Source organism: Oryctolagus cuniculus, chromosome X, assembly GCF_051225735.1.
Source record: "Oryctolagus cuniculus isolate XC-2025 breed Fujian yellow rabbit chromosome X, ASM5122573v1, whole genome shotgun sequence".
Taxonomy (NCBI): Eukaryota; Metazoa; Chordata; class Mammalia; order Lagomorpha; family Leporidae; genus Oryctolagus; species Oryctolagus cuniculus.
The window spans coordinates 123641089-123658607 of NC_142888.1; the positions used below are offsets into that span (position 1 = coordinate 123641089).

The 17519-nt window shown below is 43.3% G+C and overlaps 1 protein-coding gene across 3 annotated transcripts; it reads left to right on the forward strand.

The window, feature by feature from the left end:
* The first annotated feature begins 6979 nt into the window (after positions 1 to 6979).
* SLITRK2 (SLIT and NTRK like family member 2) lies at positions 6980 to 15222 on the forward strand. 3 transcript variants are annotated; one of them, XM_008273448.5, is made up of 3 exons: positions 6980 to 7411; positions 11218 to 11271; positions 11771 to 15222. In XM_008273448.5, exon 3 carries the CDS (start codon positions 11813 to 11815, stop codon positions 14348 to 14350), a length of 2538 nt encoding a protein of 845 aa, XP_008271670.1. In that variant the 5' UTR covers positions 6980 to 7411; positions 11218 to 11271; positions 11771 to 11812; the 3' UTR covers positions 14351 to 15222. The 3 variants fall into 3 exon arrangements, with proteins under 3 accessions (XP_008271670.1, XP_051687602.1, XP_002720581.1); XM_051831642.3 differs by having other exon boundaries at positions 11783 to 15222; XM_002720535.6 differs by lacking the exon at positions 11218 to 11271.
* The last annotated feature ends 2297 nt before the right edge of the window (positions 15223 to 17519 follow it).

Below are 17519 nucleotides of genomic sequence, written 5' to 3' on the forward strand. Positions count from 1 at the left end.
GCTCACATGTTAGCACTTGTGTGCCAATAATAATATAAATATTTTCAAACTCAACACGGAGACTTGTGCTCATTTTTCAATTCAAAAAGTATTTATTAAACATTTATTCTACTTTATATAGTTTATTCCAGAACAAAAACAAACACCAATAAACTTTTAGTTAGCAGAATGTGAAAATAAAATGCTATCACTGTGGCTGACCAGCAAGACACTGTTTATAGGCCTCTTGTAACATGGCTCATAAGCAAGAGTGTATTGTGCTACATTAAATTTTAATGCTCATCATCAATTAAAAAAAACACAGTTCTCAAACTATAGTGTCAAAACATGCAACAACCAAACAGAGGAGTATATATATGAAAGTAGAGAGACCTGAGTTTTACACTTGTCTCTGCTTGTGTGACTGAATAAGTCACTTCACTGCTCTGTGACTCAGTTTCCGCATTTATGAAATGAAAATGTTGGACTAGAATTGATAGCGCAGTTTGCATCAGTTTCCTGTGACAGTACTATGAAAATCACATTCCAGAATTCACCTCCCAGAAACTTCCATTGCTTAGACCTGTAGTGAGTCCTAGATATCTGCCTGTTTAACAAGGGCCAGGGGATATGAATGCTGAAGATACACACAGACAACACAGGAAGATAGACTAAGTCTAGATCCTCATCCAGCTCAACTGCTCTCAGTCTATGGAAAACTCAGTCAGAATAACAATCACAATGGCATCTTTGTTGTACTGCAATCATTTTCTCAGAATATAGACTTCTGCCTGTAGTGTTTATAGTGTTCTTTGACAAAGCACCTAATTGTGGATGAAGGAATTCCCAAATCAACTTTAGAAGAAACAAGAGAAGAATGGGAGGGAATTAAAGAAGACAGGAAGGAAGGGAGAGAAGGAACAAGGGAAACAGACAGACACACATATGTACACACACAAAAAAAATCCTAAACCAATATCTGTACACAAAGTAATCATTGCTATTTTGCAAGTGGAAAATCCTTAAGGATGACTTACTACTTTGGTAATTCAATGAAAGATAACTATTGAACATGCATGAAAGCAGCTTTGTAAATCTGCAGATTTTAATTGTAGACTGCTCATCCTCTATATTTTGAGATCTTCCTACTTAGTATGACTTGTTACATTGATACATCCTGCTAGATTATTTTAAACTACTTAAGGTACTATTGCACAATGATATAAAAATGGATCAAGAAATTGGATGATTTAACTCAACATAGCTATTATGGCTTGTTAGTGTTCTAGGACTCTATTTTAGCCAAACTGCTCGCTTAAACTCTAATGAACAACACAGCTTCATGAAGCCAGGTGACCGTGATCAATATCACCACTACAGCGCAAGCAAGAGTTTGACTAGTGGCCATAGAAAAAGTAACACATTAATAACTTCCCTGGGGTCCAGCAGACCCCAACATTATCAACTTAAGTCAGAGAAGACCTGTTCAGACCCTTGAGTGAAACATGATTTTTGAAATTCAAGCAACTGGAACTTTACAGCAGGGAACCAGGCTTTGTCAAAATTGTTATGTAATGTTTATTTGTGTTCAAGAGGTAGGAGCTATCTGAGGTTGAAGGATCACGTTTTTAAAAATTGTAAGTAGAACATCAATTCGCTAAGTTGACAATTGTCCTTTCTTGCTGCAAACAATAAGCAGCATTCATCATTTAACACCCATGTGCATGTCTCCTCAAAAACCAGTACTTCTATTGAAATTTTCTTTAAAATAAAATAATCAAATGTGTTCAAATTATGGTCAATAAGTTTCCCAGTTCAAATAGTGCCATCTTCTGACCTGTGATCACAAATCTATATAGAGAGTGCTAAAGATTCAGTATACTGGATTCATTATTCTGAAGCAATGATGTATAGTAAAAATGAGCTTGAATTTGCCCCTTTCAAAATATTAATAGAGTGATACAGACCCCACTACCGCACTTTAATTTTTGTGTTGATGCCCAAGATGGAAGAAAAATTTGGTTATGATTCTGTCTCCAGTACTGCCATGGTTTCCTGGGGTTGCTGTAAAGTGATGCTCTCAAGATATTCCATAGTGTTCTTCTGTCACAGATCCATTTCAGGTTATTTTTATGAGACAACTACAGGGTTATTTAACTTATCAAAAATCTTGAAATTTGAAGGTGCTTTTTCGTAATTTTCCTAGGAACCAAAATAAGACCATAGGCAGATGCTAAAGTTACTTGACATATGCCCTGGGGCCACAATATTTGACTCACAGGTGACCTCACCTGCAATAATCAGGTGAAAAGGGTTGTGTGCCAGGTATCATTATAATGTCACTTAAGAAGCTGCCTGGAGATGAAAAATGAAAGGAAAAAAATGAACTGATATAACACATGAATAATAAGTCATCAGGATTCAAGGTGAAAAAAAAATCCATTCTCCCTTCATTGATTTGCAGTGATAGTTGAATGCTGCATCCAGCTATTACTTGGAAATGATTTTATTTACATGCTAGATCTTACCTTCCCTCTGAACCCACAACTTGCAAACCTTGCTTCATTTTGTGTAAGTCACAACTTCGGGGTAGATCTGGAGTGTGTCATTCTTGTCATTTTTTTAAATATTAATAGACTAGTCCTCTTCACAAATGATGACATTTTTAAAAGTCAGAAATACTTAATGCAAATCCTCAGTAGCTCCTCTTCCAGCTGTAACTCTTTAGAACTGGGCATCTTGCATGCAGACATTTTTGAATGTTCCAGCAAAGTCAGCATTAAACTCTCAACCACAGCACATACTTTACCATATATTTATACTAGGGAAACACAAATACATAAATAAAACCAACAGAACATAGTGCTGAAGCTCAACTGCATTGTACCATTCCAATAAAGTGCAATGTCAAACCAAATAAATTTGGTTTCCTCCTGAACACATTAGGTTGTAACTCTGGACCAAACTATAACTTCCAGCTGCACTGAGATTAATAGGGTGGAATGTGTCAGGATAAATGAAATACCTACTAACGCGGTCCTAAGCCTTATTTGTAAAATCTGTGACTTTTGCCATGTATATGTACTCCAAAGTCCAGTATGCTTAAATATGGCTCCTGTTAGTGAATTATGGGACTCAGTCAGCCAGCAGAAAGAGCTAGAACACTTAAGGAATAGGTGCCATTGTTAAGTGGCATTTGATGTAACTGGTTGAGCACCTTACGCTTTTCTGTAACTTTGCATGATAGCCATTTCTTTTTTTCTTGTGTTTCTATCACCACTCCTTCTCTACTGCCCCTTTTGTCTTTTCCATCTCATTTTCCTTTCTTTCCTGCCCAATCCAATATGCCAGTGTGCTTTAAATCATGAGATATAATCTATTAGTCACTCCTGAAAATCAATTTAGTGGACCACACCCAGCAATTTTTAAAATCAACTGCGATGGAAAATTGCAGGGTACAAGGCTGTGACAAGGATAATAATGTTTCAGAAAACTCTTGTTTCAATTCATGACTGGGCCCTGGGTCATGATGTAAAATATATTTCTTGTGGAGAAGCAGCAGCACCAGTGTATGCTACCTGACTACACCCACGGTACTTGGGACCAAGAGGTGGCAGGTTGCAGAGTGTAGTAGATCACAAAGCAGGACATCAGGCAGCCTGGATCCTTGTTCTTGTTGTCACTAAGTCATATATTATGTTCCTACCTTATATTCCTTCAAATTACTTAAATGTCAAAGTCAGATGTTTGTATGCATAAAAGTATAGATACATGTGTGTATACACACACTCAGGCACATGCTGCCAGAGATGTTGCTAATCCTCCCATATGACCTAGGAATGGTCCCCTTCCCCAACAAGTAATCATCTTGTCACATATGTCATTGGTGTGGAGGATGAAAAACCCTAGTATATACAACCACGCGCCTATGCAGATGTGTAAAGTCTTCTTTCAATGTTTGACATGATACAGTCTCAATTGGAATCATAAATATTTTTAATATGGATTCTTTTATCCAGGGTAAATTAAAATATTGTTTTCTCACTAGAATTGTTAAGTTTTATTTATGTAATACACTTATTTTAAGAAGTAAGCTTAGGAATGCTGCAAAGGTTTCCCAGCACAGACGTGTACAACTTCACAATTTTCTGATACATCTTGCCCTTGCTGACCCCAAATTTTTCACATGGGGAAGCTGAAAGAGGTGTTGTGTCTGTTCTTGTCCCACTGTGAGGAAGTAGCAGCAGTGGGATTTGAACCCAAGTCACTGTGCTCCAAAGGCTTGGATATGTGATTCAAAGACAAAGTGCTCTGGGTTCTGGGCCAGCACTATTCCAACCAAACCCCAGTGCCTGCCAAAATAATCAAAATAATTGAATTGAATTTAAAAATATCTACACTTTGAATAGCACCAGGAACCAACGTCTACAATACCCTTTAAACTATAATTATTGGTATTAAGGGCATGTCCTCTTTCTACTGCATTTCTTTATTTAGGAATTTGTTTGTCTTAGCAAACTCTCCTTTGAAAGCCTTGGTTCAAAAGGGACACTATTCTCTGAAAATTCAGCACATCTGTCTTAGAACTACTGACTCTGCATGTTGTTTCTACTTTTTAAAAATTATTTTGCAAGGCTTTCTAGCTCTGGGCAGATGTGAAACAGGTAGAAAAACAAGATTCTCAGGTAAACTACATAGTACACAGTGATCAGATAGCATTTGCATCATCTCACAAACATGCGCGCTTTTTTTGCACTTTCTAGATGACACTTCTAGTTTTCTTTTAATCTTAGAATGAAATTATAAAAACCCAGGTACAATTTTTTATTTCTCTTTTCGCACTTGTATTTCAATCAGCGATCTCTTTAGTAGCATGAACTATACTACAGAAAACATCACACTGATATCAAGATGCTTTTACAATGCGAGTATACCAAGAATTAGTAATACAATTATTATTAATTAACAAAAGTCCCTCAATATATGGGCCTTTGATGTTCACTTATATTAAGACATTTTCTGCTAACACAGAAACTTTTAGAAAAATCAGTATAATCAGCTTTCAAATAAATTGGTACATTTAAATTTTCTCTACAATTCCAGCTCTCTTGTACTGTAATTATGCAATAACCGTCACAGAAAGTTTTGTATTGCTCATCAGTTTTTGTGTGTGTGTATGCATTCAGGGCACCTTTCCAGAGAGCTGCCCACCTACTTGAAAATTTTATGCTGACAAAAAGAAGTCTGCTCTTTTTAATTTTATCTTACTATCAGTATGGCCCCATGTGCAAAGGCAGGCTGCTAAATGCTGTCTGAAGGCTGCTAGACCATGTTAGACTTGCTTACAAGGCTAATTAAAATTGATGCATTCCATATATTACATATTTCTAGCGGATCAAAATAAAACTTTTTTTATCGTTCATACTATGGTCCTCATCTAATCTGTATACATGCTACTGCCTTGTTGTGTGTTCCCTCTGGCTAGAGACACACTATCCTTCTCAGGAAACTGTCCCTTTTTTCGGCATGACTGTCCCATTATTTCTGCCTTTGAATGGTCTCTTAGCTCTGTGTTTTGTGGTTGTGTATAGCATCCACTAAACAACTACATGAAAGCATAGCACAGTCAGAAATGAGATAAAGACAGAGAGACAACAGCATTAACTGCCCTCAGTAATAATATGATGTGCCCAGGCTGCGCCTGTTAACTGAAGCAAACGGTATATTGGATGTTTCACGCAAATAAGGATAGTAATAAAAAAGAGAAATATTTTGGAATATGTAATATACATAGCTTACTCTTGTGCATATGTGAGAACTATGTTATGCTGATATTGCTTATCTGAATGACAGGGAAATTTCAATAAGGCTTTTTCCAAAAATGAAGTAGAAGGAACAGCAATGATCCTTAAAATCATAGAGATATGGTTATGATTCTTTGGACTACGACTCAAGTCTGCACTTGTTCATAACATAAGGTTATCAGTTTTCATTTTTTGTAAGGCCAAGCATAGTCTCCCTAGAAAATCATTATGAAAAGAAAGCCAAGAAGGGAAGGAAGTACTTAAGATTCCCAAGGGTAAAGACAAGAATGAGGTAGCAGCCAGAGCTGTGAGAACCTGGCTTAGATGTATAGGAAATAATCTTGAAAATAGATGAGTTTGCTACTGTAATTTTGTACCTTTTTCCTCACCTCCCGTTCTGTCTCCATCCCAAGCTTCCAGATATTCTAAATAATTTGAGGCTTTACAGACAGTAGGGGGTTATTAAAAAAGAACAAGGCGCTATGACAACTTCAATTTAAGGCCGCTGTCCTCCAGGATGTACAAGGAAGTGTCTTGGTGTCATCAGATGAAGTCCCTACTCCTGGCTTAAACTAATAAAAGTGCAAGTTTGTCCAAGATACTCTGGAACTTGAAAGAGAGTCCCCAGGGTAAGCAAGTCTTCATGGGAACCGCAATGCTGTTGGAGAAAACCGCACCTCCCTCTTGAACTACACTGACACTTTCACCAAGCGCCTTCCTTTTAAATAGACTCGATCTGCACTGCTAACAAGAGGAAGAAGAAACGAGAAGAAAGAAAGTAGGATGGAAAAAAGGAAAAAAAAAAAAAACACTGGCCAGTAGGTCCAGGGAATGCCATGAAGAACAAAATAAAAAAATCAGTGTTAAAACGGGAACTTGAGCGCTGCTGAGGGCTTGGGTTTATTACCGCGTTTGCACAAATGTAGCTCAGCTCTGTATTATATGGAAATTCGTTGTTTACCATCCTCCTAGGAGGTTTTTAAATATCTGCCTGCGAACACCAGTGATTGGGTGCCTACTAGTTCCTGCAAACGGCCGTCCCGGAGGGTGTCTGGCTCAGGCGGCTGGCCGCTCTTTCACTAGTCGGTAACTTCCAGCCAGTAGTCTTAGTCCGCCTCTGGATGCGGAACCCACACAGTGCCATCCCTACTTCACTTGACCCAGTCCGAGCTGCAGCCCCTGGTAGAAGCAGCCAGGGCTGGGCCGATTTCCAAGCGAAGAGGGGCCGAGAGGCGTGAGCAGCGCTCCGCAGCTCTCCTCAGAGAAACGGAGCAGAGGCTCCTTTGTGGGCTGGTACATCCCCCTCCCGGGTGCACGGCAGGGCCATTTGATCTGCGCGGTGATTGATAAGTGCGGGAGAGGGGCCGCCGTCCTCCCCCCCCCCTTCCTCTCTCCTCCTCCCTACTCCCCCACCCCTGTCTGCACCCTCCCTCTTTCCTGCCAGAAGCGCGGCCAGGCGGTGAGCTGCTCCGGTAGGGATCGGCCTGCCCTGGGGGCGCTGCCCGCGCTCTCTGCCGTGCCCTAGTTCCCAGCCCCATCAGTCCGAAGCTGCACCGGCTCCTGCGCCTCTCCGAGCCGCAGATGCTGTGGGCGCCTCCGGGGGAAGATCCGGGCGGCGCACTCGCTCGGTAAGTTCTGAGCACTCGGGGACACCGTGGCGACGCCACCGGAGCTGGCTTCCCTCAGCTCCTTGCCTTTTGCAGCCGCCTCTCAGGGGACGGGGACGGGCGTGGAGAGTCTGAACGCGATCCGCGGAGAGCAGCGCGCTGTGGACTGCCCTCTACCCTTAGTCCCCACTCGGGCTGCCTCGCCCGCCGCGGGACCGTCCGCGCGGGCGTGGTCAAGGCTCAGCGCGTCGCGCAGCCCCGCTGTCATTGCTGCCCACGCACTCGGGGCGAACTGCTGCTCGCCGGGAGCCTCCAACGCCCCGCGGTGCCCAAGCCCCCAGGCGAGGGCTGCCCGAGTGGCCGTCGCGGCTGTGGGACCCTGCTCTGGCATGGCGGGCACCGTGCGCCTAGCGGGTAGGGGGAGGGAAGTTAGGGCTGAGCTAGAGGCTGGCGCCCCGTCCACTGCGACGGGGACTTGCGGACACCCCAGTCTCCCCAGTCTCCCGGAAGGTGAGATTCGCCCAGGATTACGGCCTGGGGTTTGGAGAAGAGGGCTTCAGGCCAGCAGTGCCCCCTCGCAGGCCTGCCGGACTCAACCTTCTCGTGGCCTGTTTGGCGGCCGTGATCCGCTGGCACTCACAGTCCTCCAGCACCCACCGCGTCCTGCGGAAACCTGAGCGACCAGGGCCATCCTCTACTCGGTGACATGCCAGTGAGACTAAGGCGACAGAAGTCCTGGTTTAAGCAGGCGAGGTAACGTTTTCCTTACTTTAGCGTCTGCCCTCGCCTCCTTTGGGCTCCCAGTTCACCCCGTACCTTTCCACCTCTTTAAAAGACCGCTCTTCCCAGCGGGGTGCTGCCGCGGTTCTTCCTGAGCCGCGCAGCTGAGTGAAACTTACTTAAAGTGCGAATCAGGTTTGAAGCTGATTTGTTCCCAATAAGTATGTTTTGGCTGTGGACGCTGAAGGAATAACAGAAAGGCCAGTAAGACCCGTGTAGGAAGCTAACCACAGGAAGAAGACTTGTCACATCACTTCAGGATTCCCAGTGTCGCTCGCCCGGCATTTCCCTGATTTTATAATTGGGAGAATTTCATGATCCCCCCGCCCCCCAGCTCCCCATCTCTCTGGCTCTCCCTCCCTCTGCAATTCTTAGCAAAATCATTTCTGCCCACACGGAGTACTGACAGCATCATCAACCTCTTGAAAAAGATTACTGTATTTGAGAACTGAAACTAACATTTGACGTTTCCCTTTAAGTACAACACAAATGTATTTACATACAATGTCACCATCACTATTTAAGTTTAGGTCCATAGTACTCTTAATTCGTGTTAAGGCGTTGTGAGCTTTTTAGAAATCTGCTGGATGCAGAACCCCTGAGTTCGTTATCTAATTTTAGTTTTTTGAACTCAGGCAAGTCAGCACTGCCCCTGGTTAAAGAATGTACTCATCTGTAAAATGAACCCGATTTCTAAGGTCTTGTCCAGCTCTCATGTTGGCTTCTAATTCAATGAAATATTAGGCTAATTAATCGATGTTTGTTGAATAAATGGCTAAATAAATAAGCCATCACTCTCTAGGAACTATGTACTTTTCATATTTACAAATACATAGGAAGAATGCTCCTTTGCTATGAAAGAAAGCCCAGTTGTGCTCGCAGTGCCTCACTCTGTCTGCATTTAATGATGCAACTGCAATAGAGAATCAGAGGCCATTTATGGCAGCTCCCCAACCCTCCCCTCCACCAGAAATATTCCTTTCATGGTTGTCTTATGGCTTAGAGAAGGAAAACTCAACGTTCTGGAAGCAAAGGATCTTACAAAAAGCTAAGCAAAAATTACAGGGGGAGGAGGGCTCCTGATGTCTGGTCCAAGGCATTACTTGGAAGGAAAAAGGGGAGGAAGAGAGAAAGCCAGGGAAATGTGCAGGCGTTGGCCAGAGCCACAGGTTGCCTTAGTGTCAAAGTTGATAAACTGCCCTATCCCTTCTTAGGGAAGAAGGAGCTTCCATACCCGGAACAGTTCTAGGACGCAGACCTAACAGGAAAGGATGAGGGGAGAAGCAGGGGGTTTCCTGTTCTCACATGGCTCTGCTTGCCTGTGTGATTGTCTGTTCTGCTTTTGGACAGGCAATAGGAGCCTGTGTTGACTGTCTCTGCATCAAATTTGAGACTGAAGAGCCAGGGAAAGCAAGCTGAAGTGTTTTGTGGGACAGGCACATCCTTTGTTCAATTCCTTTTCCCGTTCTATTTCATTTCCTCCTTTTCCTGACTTACCCCACCCCATCCCCCTTCCAACCAGAGGCAGCCCATGGCTTTTCTGGACCAGAGCAGACATTATTCACGTCTTGTAAATAGACTCCTGGGTCCAAGGGGGTGTACAATTAAGGAGAAATGAAATAAGGCATGCAAAAGTCCAACACCTGGCCTGAAAAGGTTCTATTTGAATCCAAACTGAATGTCAGAACTGGGGGGAGGGAGGGCTGGGCATAATCTAACCCTTTTACAAATGGAGACAGGAAGATCCAGAAATTAGTAGATATCTGACAAGCAAGCTAGATCAGAGGCCGGGTACTCTGGATCTCAGGTCAGGACTACTTTCTCCGGTTTCTCAGGCTCCAGCCTTCTTTCACTATCTTCTTCAGTTCTCCCAGCTTCAAGGCTCTTGCAGCCTGAAGGGCTCAACAGCCCCTCCCGGGCTCCCACTCCCAGCTGAGGCTCAGCCTGGCAGTGCCTTCCTTACACCCACTCCTCCTTTCTTTCCTCCTGGCAAAAGCACACGTTTAAACCTCATTATCTGGCTAAGTATAAATCTCAGAGGGAGATGGATTTTGTCGTTGTTTATCTCAGTCTGTAAGCTAGCCTTTAGCTGGCTTTCAGAGTCCAGGCAAATATCTGGCTGGTCATTACCCGACCCCCCCCCCCCCCCCAGTAATTCAGCACTGAAACAAAGCTCCGTATGTGAAGCATGAATTCCCTGGAAGAACTCCCCATCCTCCTACACAGACACACTGGTATGCACACACAGCCCCCTCTCTGCACCCAGAGCTTCTGAGCTAGAAGGCAAGCAAGTCGGCAGCAGTCCTGTAGCAAGGAGGAACACAATGCAACACCACACACACACCCTCCTAGGAGGGTCTAGACTGCTGCTTGGGAATGTGGATAGAGACCCCCTGGAACGGCCAGGTCACTGTTCCACAGGAGGTGTGTAGGTGCGGGAGGGGGGAGAGGTGCAAGAGACCACTCAGAGGGACTAGAGGAACCCTGTCCGGGGCCAGCCCCTTTGCAGGGCCCTTCCTTGAACAACCCTTCTGCAGGAGCTTCTCCGGTGGCCAAGCGGGTTGGAGGTGGAGTAGTTCAGAATCAACTGACACAGCCGCCGAGAACTGAGCTTTGCAAAGCCGCTCGCAGGAAGGGGAAGCATCTGCCCCACCCTCCCCCACCAAGCGCGCCCTCGATCCTCTGCCTGCCCCCTCCTCCCGTGACGTCACCCTAGTCCTGTCCCGGGAGCCAGCAAAGCCTCTCAAATTCAAACTGCTAGACGCACTGCTGCCGCTGCCACCCGATTGGAAGCGCGCGCCCAGGCTCCGCTGTCTCCACCGTCAGCCAACCCCACCGGCCTGCTCCCCAACCTCCCGAAGCAATCGCACCCTGGTTCCCCGGCGGTTTCGGCTTCCCTGCATTCCAACCCTTCTCTGTCTCTCCTGGAACCAGCCGGGTTTTAAATTTCTGCGCAGCCCCAAGTATATTTAATCAAGAAGCAAAAGCAGGGCATACCCCTTGGAAACAGCGTCTTCTTTTACCTTGCTCGTTCTCTCTTCCTGAAGATGCTAAACTCCTGGCGGACTGCAGAGGAAGGGGGTCCTGTCTTCTCCTAATGTGTGAGTACCCCCTACCTCGCGTTCTTCGCTCTCCCATCTCCGCCCCGCCGCCAGCCCCCAGGTTCCTCATTTTCCCACCCCCTTTTTGCGCAGTTAAAATAATAATAATAATAAAATGAAAGCAGTTTCTGCTGCGAGCCCCAGAAGGGCGAGCCTTCTGATAGCCTCGGGGGAAAGGAGATGGGCTGGATTTAGTAGGACAACTCGATTACTAATGACTCCGCGACCGACCGGCTGCGACCCGCCGGGAAATCAGGTGCAAGCATGTGTGTTTCGAGACTCGTGTGGGGGTGGGCTGTGTGGGGGAGGGAGGGAGAGACGAAGAAGAGAGAAGAAATCGCTTTGAGAAACGCAGTGATTTTATTCTGCCGTGTTGCCCACCCCCTCATTCTCCCTTCCTCCCACTCCACCTCCTTGCTTTGCCATTTTAATCGGGGTTCCTTGTGTTTCTTTCTTCCCCGGCATCCCGCTTCCTGCCCCTGCTCCCTCCCCACCCAAGGTTTGCCTGTAGGTACCTGAGCTGACACGAAGGTGCCTAAAGATGCTGAGCGGCGTTTGGTTCCTGAGTGTGTTAACCGTGGCCGGGATCTTACAGACGGAGAGTCGCAAAACTGCCAAAGACATTTGCAAGATCCGCTGCCTGTGTGAAGAGAAGGAAAACGTACTGAACATTAACTGTGAAAACAAAGGATTTACAACTGTCAGCCTGCTCCAGCCCCCCCAGTATCGAATCTATCAGCTTTTTCTCAATGGAAACCTCCTGACTAGACTGTACCCAAACGAATTTGTCAATTACTCCAACGCAGTGACTCTTCACCTTGGTAACAACGGGTTGCAAGAGATCCGGACTGGGGCATTCAGCGGCCTGAAAACCCTCAAGAGACTGCACCTCAACAACAACAAACTTGAGGTATTGAGGGAGGACACCTTCCTGGGCCTGGAGAGCCTGGAGTACCTCCAGGCAGACTACAATTACATTAGTGCCATTGAGGCAGGGGCATTCAGCAAACTTAATAAGCTCAAAGTGCTCATCCTGAATGACAACCTTCTGCTGTCCCTGCCCAGCAATGTGTTTCGCTTTGTCCTGCTGACCCACTTAGACCTCAGGGGGAACAGGCTGAAAGTCATGCCGTTCGCTGGTGTCCTTGAACACATCGGAGGGATCATGGAGATTCAGCTGGAGGAAAACCCCTGGAATTGCACTTGTGACTTACTTCCCCTCAAGGCGTGGCTGGACACCATAACTGTTTTCGTGGGGGAGATTGTCTGTGAAACTCCCTTCAGGTTGCACGGGAAGGATGTGACCCAACTGACCAGACAAGACCTCTGTCCCAGGAAGAGTGCTGGTGACTCCAGTCAGAGGGGCAGCCATGCTGACACACACGTCCAAAGGCTGTCACCTACAATGAATCCCGCGCTCAGCCCAACCAGGGCCCCAAAAGCCAGCCGACCACCCAAAATGAGAAACCGTCCAACTCCCCGAGTGACTGTGTCCAAGGACAGGCAGAGCTTTGGACCAATCATGGTGTACCAGACCAAGTCTCCTGTGCCCCTCACTTGTCCCAGTAGCTGTGTCTGCACCTCTCAGAGCTCAGACAACGGTCTAAATGTGAACTGCCAAGAAAGGAAGTTCACCAATATCTCCGACCTGCAGCCCAAACCTACCAGTCCAAAGAAACTCTACCTAACAGGGAACTATCTTCAAACTGTCTATAAGAATGACCTCTCAGAATACAGTTCTTTGGATCTGTTGCATTTAGGAAACAATAGGATTGCTGTCATTCAGGAAGGTGCCTTCACAAACCTAACCAGTTTACGCAGACTGTATCTGAATGGCAATTACCTTGAAGTACTGTATCCTTCTATGTTTGATGGACTGCAGAGTTTGCAGTATCTCTATTTAGAGTATAATGTCATTAAGGAAATTAAGCCACTGACCTTTGATGCTTTGATTAACCTACAGCTACTCTTTCTGAATAACAATCTCCTGCGGTCCTTACCTGATAATATATTTGGGGGCACGGCCCTCACCAGGCTGAATCTGAGAAACAATCATTTTTCCCACCTGCCTGTGAAAGGGGTTCTGGATCAGCTTCCAGCTTTTATCCAGATAGATCTGCAAGAGAACCCATGGGACTGCACCTGTGATATCATGGGGCTGAAGGACTGGACAGAACATGCCAATTCCCCTGTCATCATCAATGAGGTGACTTGTGAGTCTCCTGCTAAGCATGCAGGGGAGATCCTGAAGTTTCTAGGGAGAGAGGCTATTTGTCCAGATAGTCCAGACTTGTCAGATGGGACGGGTTTGTCGGTGAATCACAACACAGACACACCTCGGTCACTTAGTGTGTCTCCTAGTTCTTATCCTGAACTCCACACTGAAGTTCCACTCTCTGTCTTAATTTTAGGATTGCTTGTTGTTTTTATCCTGTCTGTCTGTTTTGGGGCTGGTTTATTCGTCTTCGTACTGAAACGCAGAAAGGGAGTGCCAAGTGTTCCCAGGAGTGGCAACAACTTAGATGTCAGTTCCTTCCAGTTACAGTATGGGTCTTACAACACAGAGACTCATGATAAAACCGATGGCCACGTCTATAACTATATCCCCCCACCTGTGGGTCAGATGTGCCAAAACCCCATCTACATGCAGAAGGAAGGAGACCCGGTAGCCTATTACCGAAACCTGCAAGAGTTCAACTATGGCAACCTGGAGGAGAAAAAAGAAGAGCCAGCCACACTTGCTTACACGATAAGTGCCACTGAGTTGCTGGAAAAGCAGGCCACACCCAGAGAGCCCGAGGTGCTGTATCAGAATATTGCTGAGCGAGTCAAGGAACTCCCCAGTGCAGGCCTAGTCCACTATAACTTTTGTACCTTACCTAAAAGGCAGTTCGCCCCTTCCTATGAATCTCGACGCCAAAACCAAGACAGAATCAATAAAACCGTTTTATATGGAACTCCCAGGAAATGCTTTGTGGGACAGTCAAAACCCGACCACCCTTTACTGCAAGCTAAGCCGCAATCAGAACCAGACTACCTCGAAGTTCTGGAAAAACAAACTGCAATCAGTCAGCTGTGAAAGGAAATCATTGACAACCTATGGCATCACAGGATGCTGCTCTGAACTGTCGGAAGCACTGCATTCCCTCTTGTGTTTATTTGTGTTCTCCCTTGCCCAGCCTTAACGGGGGACTTTGAAAATGTTTGGAAATGGGTTAAAGCAATGGTAGTGCTTTCGCAGGTGGTTTTCCTTTAAATTATTTCTCTCTTGCTTTCTCCTCCATCTTTTTTACTTTCTCTTCCTAGGAGCCATTAGTCACCGTGAATGTTTCTATGATGCATTTTTTTTCATGTACTTTGTTGATGGTTTTGTTTCTGTTTTTTAAATTTTTTTTAATTTTCCAGTATTGGAGTGGAAAGAGGAGATTATAGTGAATGAAGAGAGAATAGACAGACTTTTCATGTGAAAATGGACGTTTAGTGTATTTTGTAGAAGATCTCCAAAGATCTTGTGGGACTATAACTTCTTTTGTAAATACTGACATATGGTATTTCCATCTTCAGTTACCAAGTGTAGCCACTGGGTACCACATCTTTATGTTAAAGTGCCTTTGCACTTTAAGTACATTACTTAAATGTTGCTTTTAGCTTTGATAAATTGAACATATTTTAAGGTGTTGTATTTTTGAAACTGAAAACACTGTAAAATAGATCGATATGTCAGCTATATTAAGTCAACGTACGGTTTGCTTGAGTTACAGAAGCCAGCCTGTCATCAAATGATTCTAGTTCTAGTACTTTGTAGACTTAACTGTAAAATATTTGCTTTCCTCTGGGTTTGATTTAAGTGATTTTATTTAAGTCAATTAAGGGGATTTAATAGCGGACTAGAGGTAATAAGCCACCTCAGTTGGGATTAGTAATTCATTAATAAAAATATATTTAACCCAATATCAGAGTGAATTGAACAATTAATGCCCTACCATAAGTCATTGTTTTACACTAACATGGTCAGTGTTTTAGATTATTTTCCTAATTAAGAGTACATTACACAACTTGTAATATATTTTTTCTGCATTAAATTAGATATTTTTATATATTTAAATGAAAGAGTCGTGTATTTCTAACTTTTTAATTGAAATTAATATTTTTTCTGCCTATTGAAACATTTTCTATGAACACACACCAGTAGGGGCCGCCACACACTTCATTTAACAAAGACATAGGAGCCATTAAATACCTTGAAGGAAGACATCAACGGTGAGATTAAAACTTCCCAAATAAGTTCTCTGCAAATTCAAGGTAGTCGAGATAAAAATGTATACATTACTCTCTATTTGTTGTAGGATCCAAAAGGTTAGACTTGGAATTCTCAGTTTTCCCATTGTCTGACAAAGCAGCATTTTCTTCTTGAATTTAATTGACACATTAACGGGGTGCTACCAAATCATGTACTACTTGCATCTCCAAATTGACTAATAGTTTCCTAAACCATGACAATAAGCGTCTACTTCCTTCTGCCTTGTTCAGGCATGTGTTACTTGAATTTGTCCTTGTCACCTTCAGCAAGCTTTTCATTTTGGTCTTAGCATTAAAATGATTTTAACTAATCAAGTCTATGTAACATTTATGAAGCTTTATTGGCCTGTAAATAATTTTTAAATTCAAACATTATTGTGTAATTTAAACAAACAGCCCTTCTTTACAACAAAAAATAGTTTTGTTTTGTCTATTGTAAATCCTTATGCAACTGGGATGGTGATCTGCATATAAAGTAGTCCAGCTTTTCAATTCCTTATTAAAGCAAGTGATGGCGTCTGAAAGCAGCACACTGTTTCCTTTTCATAAATAGGTTACTGCACATAATAATCCTTTATTATCATGTGGAGATTGAAGTGGATCTTGATGACTTACTTTTAAGGCTTTAAAATGACTAATAGAATATTGTCTGTCACTATTAACAATTCATGTGATAAGCTTTCAATTAGAAATTATTTAAATTCAAATTATTTGGATGAATAATTACTGATGCAAACTAGTTTTTAAACAATAGAAGGTAAATGTGTGTGTCTGTGGGTGTGTATATATATATCTATATCTAAAGATATAGATATAGATATAAAATGTAAAGGGCATTCAGGGAAAATACCTTTAATAGTCTAACATTCCTGAATATCTACAATGAAAAGCTAACATGTTCATTTTTTGATAAGAGATCCTAATTCTTATTTAAATCGTTGGATCAAAGTTGAAAATGATGAACTGAAAAGACCTACAAGAAAGTTAGCGTATGGAGAGTTTATACTGCATGAAAGAGAAGCTCGAGCATTACTCTATTTGAACTTGGAGATCGTTCTTGGAAACCACCTCATCTTTGAGTGACGTATTTAAAGATAGTTTCAAAAATTCTCTCTGGCTGTTCTCATTTGCTGCAATGGTAATTATAGAATACAGAGGTAGGTATTTTGGGAGGTCTCCATGAAAGCAAATTTGCATGTATGTTCTTTTAAGATTGGGTTTAGGCTTAAACCATGTGAGTAGAGTGACTGATGTAAGTAACACCACCTCAGTGTTTGTTCTTATTCTCCGGAAAGTAAAGGCACTCCTGTCAAATGCTATTCTTCATCAGACAGATTAATTCATTAATCTTAAAGAGAGATGCTTCAGCATTCATTTAGTTATGTGACTTTAAAGACGGCATCTAGAAGAACTGAAATTCACAAGCTTTTCCTTAATGTTACGGTTTATTTCTATACTGTCATGCTTCTTAGATTTGTATTTTATTTGCATTAGGTTTTAAGAAAAATCTTTTGAATGTAGTCCTATTTTATTTAAAAGTATAATACCCTGTAAACTTTGAACTGTTATGTTCTAATGAAATCAGAACTGTTTTAAGCTTTATTGACTTATTAGGATCCCCACTGACTACCTATATTCTGTTTTGCTTTAACCACCCAAGTGCTTTGAAACTTTTAATTTGGGGATTTTTAAATATTCTCTCCTGCAGCTAGATTTTGCTATTTCTTCTGCATTTCATGTGCACCTTGAACTGAGTATGAGTATCAGCACAGACAAATGAGTTCAGCCAACAGAATGGTGTTCCTAGGACCCCACCTGGAACAGATCGCTGTGTCTGGTCCTATAGATAGCAAATGGTAATTCCCTTCGATTTTCACTTTACTAGCTGTATCTGTATCTGTGGCTAAATTTGTGTTAAAATACTCAAAAAGCACCACTTCACAGACCAG